We start from the raw sequence: 4,830 nt of genomic DNA on the forward strand, positions 1-4,830 counted from the left end.
CATCTATTGACAGGGTGGATACTGAAGTGAGAAAACTTTTTAAATGATAATTATTTCATCGAAATCCATCTTTTTTCCCCATATGTATATGGTTATTTGATCTTACATTGTTGCTAATATAGCACCATGTAGAAGAATGTTGTCACAATTTGTATTTCCATGCGTATTTCTATCACCATCATCAATCACTTCATCTAAACACATGGTTAGTGCCGCCATGTTTCAATTCTGCTTCATTCGATTCGTGGAACAACTGGAACTGTCGAGACTGTGTTCAGAGCGGTTCTGGAACAGCCGAATCAAGAGCACCCTTTCAAATTGAATGCAGTATCACAGGCGGGAAATACCGAGCAGTCGACGCCGCGTGATATAGTTGATTTACAAACGTAGAAATTCCGGAAAATGAACGTTCGTCGGAACCAGACTTCCGTACGGCTACGATAGCAGATTCCAGTTGAGGTACAATGTATGGGTGCTGTAACATTTGACTTGTGATTGTACATACTTAGAGTTATCGCTCTTACATGTTTTGTTTATATCCGGGACCCCGTGTGGACCCACACATGTTCGTCATTAATAAAAATTACAGTTAGGAGCACGTTGTTTTTGTTCCTCCATAAGGCTCATGGCATGAGCCCTGCGCACACTATTACATGGTGTCAGAAGTAAACCAGATTTACAGAGAGAATCCTGTCAACACTTCAAAATGGATTTGACCGGCATTCCGACGCCCAAAATGGACTGGGATAGCACCAATCTCCCAGAAGCGTGGAAGAAATTTCAACATGTGCAACTTATTTTCGACGGGCCTTTAAAGGACAGGGACGAGGAAATAAAATGCAAGTATCTCTTATTATGGGTTGGTGACAGGGGCAGAGATGTATTTAACACTTGGCCGGAACTTTCAGCCGAGCAGGCAAAAACTTTGAATGTGTACTTTAACAAATTCAAGTCGTATGTCCAGCCCAAATTGAACCCTGTTTTTGCGAGGTACAAATTCAATAACATTCTTCAAGACAGTGACACTACTGAACAATTTGTTACACGTCTGAAACTACATGTACAAGACTGTAATTACGGAGACCCTGATGAGATGGTGCGTGACCGCATTGTGTTTGGTACGTCATCTACGAAGGTGAGAGAGAGACTCATAAATGAGGGAGAAAAACTGACACTTGTTAAAGCTATTGAAATTAGCCAGAGTTACGAATACTCCCAAGAGCAATTACGCTTGATGTCGCCGCATAATGCCGAAGTGCATGCAGTGTCCAAACCGTCTCGCACAGGAAGCAGATCGAATTCGGAACCAAGTGATGCGAAATACAAGAACCGTAACTCCAATCATCGACGTTCATCCAAACAGCAGAACCAACAGAAGAATCCAGGATCTTCTACATGTGGCAACTGTGGATACACTCACAAAAAAGCTGACGTCTGTCCAGTAAAGGGGAAACGCTGTGATAACTGTAACAAGTGGAATCACTTCTCCAAAGTGTGTCGCTCTGTGCACAAATCAAAGTCTGTTCATGAAGTTACAGCATGCCCCGAGTCTGACACTGAATCTGATTTCTACATTGATAGTATAGAGTCAAATTATGATCATGTAAAAAATCAACAGGCTTTTGCCAAGGTAAATATCGGTCCAAAATCCTTCCCTGTAGATTTCAAACTCGATACTGGTTCTCAAGCAAATATATTGCCTGAAAATGTCTACAATAAGCTAGGATCACTTGACATCCTTCGTAGTCCCCAGCGTAAACTGTCAGCTTATGATGGTGGTCAACTACGCACATTAGGTGTTTGTCGTCTGTCGTGCACAGTAGGTCAAAGGTCAAAGAACCTCGAGTTCTATGTTGTCGATACAGAAGGACCCCCTATTTTAGGTCTTCAGTCATGTCTTAGTTTTGAATTGATCAAATTAGTCTACTCTGTTGAAACAGTAGTCCCAGACAGTGATGTCAAGGTCCACTGTCCAGACAAAAGCGTTCACAAACATGAACCTGATGGTCACTCTCAATTTAGCTCATTAGACAATGAAGTAATTTTGAAACGTTACTCAGATGTTTTTTCAGGAATTGGACTGTTTCCTGGGGAAATCAAGATCCACATTGATCAGAACGCCGTACCGGTAGTCCACCCCCCACGACGTGTACCATTCGCGATCCGTGACAAATTGAAATCCGAGCTCGAACGCATGGAGCAGGCAGATATAATTGCAAAGGTCACCGAACCAACGAAATGGGTAAACTCGCTTGTGGTAGTCGAGAAGCGCTCCGGTAAGTTACGCATCTGTCTTGATCCGCAAGACTTGAACAAGGCTATTTTGCGTCCGCATTACCCAATGCATACCCTAGACGATATCCTGCCGCAGCTCTCTGGAGCCAAATTTTCACTAAGCTAGATGCACGGTCTGGCTACTGGGCTCTCAAGTTGGACGAGGAGTCATCCTTCCTCACAACGTTCAACACCCCTTTCGGTCGTTACCGGTTTCACCGTCTCCCATTTGGACTTAAATCATCGCAAGATGAGTTCCAAAGGAAAATCGATGAGTGCTTTGAAGGTCTGAGCGGTGTCGTAGCCATAGTCGATGACATCTTGGTATTTGGTAGTTCTAGGGCAGAACACGATCAGAACCTTAGATCTGTTCTCGCAAGAGCACGCGACAAGGGCATCCGATTTAACGAGGATAAACTAGAGGTCGGGGTCACAGAACTGTCCTATTTTTGACACGTCATATCGTCGCAAGGTCTTAAGCCTGATCCGTTAAAGGTCAATGCCGTCAGTAACATGAAACCCCCGCAAAACAAAGCCGAACTTGAAACAATACTCGGGATGGTCAATTATCTCGCAAAGTTTGCGCCGAACCTCTCGGAAATCACCAGTCCGATGCGAAAACTGTTGAACAAAGATGTGCAGTTCTCTTGGGACCACCCCCAGGAAAGAGCATTCAATGAGGTCAAAAAGGTCATCACTCAATGCCCAGGACGAGTACTCGCATACTATGACCCTGGCAAGGAAGTCACTTTGCAAGTTGACGCTTCTAAATTTGGTTTAGGGGCTACATTAATGCAAGATAAGAGACCGATAGCATTCGCGTCGAAGTCACTCACTTCCGCAGAAGTGAACTACGCTCAAATTGAGAAGGAAATGTTGGCCATCTTATTTGGTTGTAAACATTTTCACCAATACGTTTACGGACACTCCGTACGAGTCGAAACCGATCACAAACCACTTGTAAGCATAGTAAAGAAGCCGATCAGCGCGGCTCCTCCTAGGCTTCAGCGCATGCTATTGCAACTTCAAAGATATGATATAGACTTGTACCATTTGCCCGGAAAGAGCATACCCGTGACTGACACTTTGTCCCGTAAGTTTCTTCCGGACACTTATCCACATATTTCGGAAGGATTAGACCTTCAGGTACATTCAGTCTTATCTTCACTACCGATTAGTGAACGAAAATTAGAGGCGATAAGATCCGCTACTTGTCGTGACGAGCAACTTTCTACATTAGCTGAGATAATTCTGAATGGTTGGCCTGAATCGCGAAAGGAATGTTCTCCTTGTGTTGTCGAGTATTGGAACCATCGCGACGAGTTGTCGTTCGTTTCGGGATTGATTCTGAAAGGGAACAAAATCGTTATGCCGAAATCACTCAGAACTGAAATGCTCGAAAAAATCCATGCAGGCCACATGGGCATCGATAAATGTCTAAGCCGCGCAAGGGATATTATGTTCTGGCCGAAAATGTCAAGTGACATACAGAACCTTGTTTCTAGCTGCAAGATATGCTTAGAGTCTCGAAGGTCAAACCAAAAAGAACCTTTAATCAGTCATGAAATACCTGATTATCCCTGGCAAATAGTGGCAACCGATTTGTTCGCGTTTGAAGGTCAGGACTACCTCGTGGTAGTTCATTATTTGAGTAGATATTTTGAGTACACGAAACTTCGAAGCACGAGCAGCAGCATGATTATCAATGAGCTAAAATCCATATTTGCACGATTCGGTATCCCGGAAAAGGTCGTATCGGACAATGGTCCACAATACTCATCGTACGAATTTGAAGACTTCAGTAAGAAGTGGAACTTTGATCACATAACATCAAGTCCTAGGTACCCACAGTCTAACGGTCTCGCCGAGCGAACTGTGCAAACGGTCAAGCGACTCCTTAAGAAAACGCGAAAGAGTGGTACCGATCCTCTATTAGCAGTTTTAGAATATCGCACAACCCCGTTGTCAGATACTGGTTGTTCCCCTTCCCAAGTCTTAATGAGTAAAAAACTCAGATCTGTTATTCCTTGTTTACCTGTTCAACTGGTCCCAGAAACCCCAAATTTGCCAAAGATCAAGAGTCTAATGAGGTCATCTCGTCTAGAACAGAAAAATCACTATGATGTAAAAGCTAAACCTTTGAAACCACTGGTTCTTAATGAAACGGTGAGAATCCAAGGCGAGAATAAATCTTGGAAACCAGCAGTTGTTGTTGACAAACACAACACTAGGTCATACACTGTCCGCACTGCTGATGGCGCGCAATACACGAGAAATCGTCGTCATTTGCTTAAGACAAATGAACCAGACTTGAGCCAGGTATCTATGTTTGAGTCTTTTCCCAATGTTTTGGACAATCAAAATTCTAGTCCCATGGTCACAAACAATCACGATCATGAAAATTTAGAGGTTGAAAAGTCTGACATTAACAGCCCCCTTAAATCAAAAAATGACTCTAGTCAAGGTTGCTACATCACACGCTCTGGACGTGCTGTCAAACCAAAGACAATTGTTTCTATGTAATTTCAAAAAGAGGGAGATGTAACATTTGACTTG

General features: G+C 43.3%; 1 protein-coding gene across 1 annotated transcript; it reads left to right on the forward strand.

Annotated features, from left to right (window-relative positions):
* The first annotated feature begins 706 nt into the window (after window positions 1–706).
* On the forward strand, window positions 707–2,727 carry LOC130049647 (uncharacterized protein K02A2.6-like). The gene is made up of 2 exons (XM_056147526.1): window positions 707–2,276; window positions 2,372–2,727. The coding sequence occupies exons 1-2, from the start codon at window positions 707–709 to the stop codon at window positions 2,725–2,727; spliced, it is 1,926 nt and encodes a 641-aa protein (XP_056003501.1).
* The last annotated feature ends 2,103 nt before the right edge of the window (window positions 2,728–4,830 follow it).

The sequence above is a fragment of the Ostrea edulis genome, chromosome 8 (genome assembly GCF_947568905.1).
Source record: "Ostrea edulis chromosome 8, xbOstEdul1.1, whole genome shotgun sequence".
In the NCBI taxonomy this organism is placed as follows: Eukaryota; Metazoa; Mollusca; class Bivalvia; order Ostreida; family Ostreidae; genus Ostrea; species Ostrea edulis.

Coding starts and splice junctions, on each gene's coding strand:
- LOC130049647 (XM_056147526.1), top strand. CDS start 707: ATGGATTTGACCGGCATTCCGACGCCCAAAATGGACTGGGATAGCACC. Junction 2,277..2,371: donor GGTAGTCGAGAAGCGCTCCG/GTAAGTTACGCA, acceptor ATCCTGCCGCAG/CTCTCTGGAGCCAAATTTTC.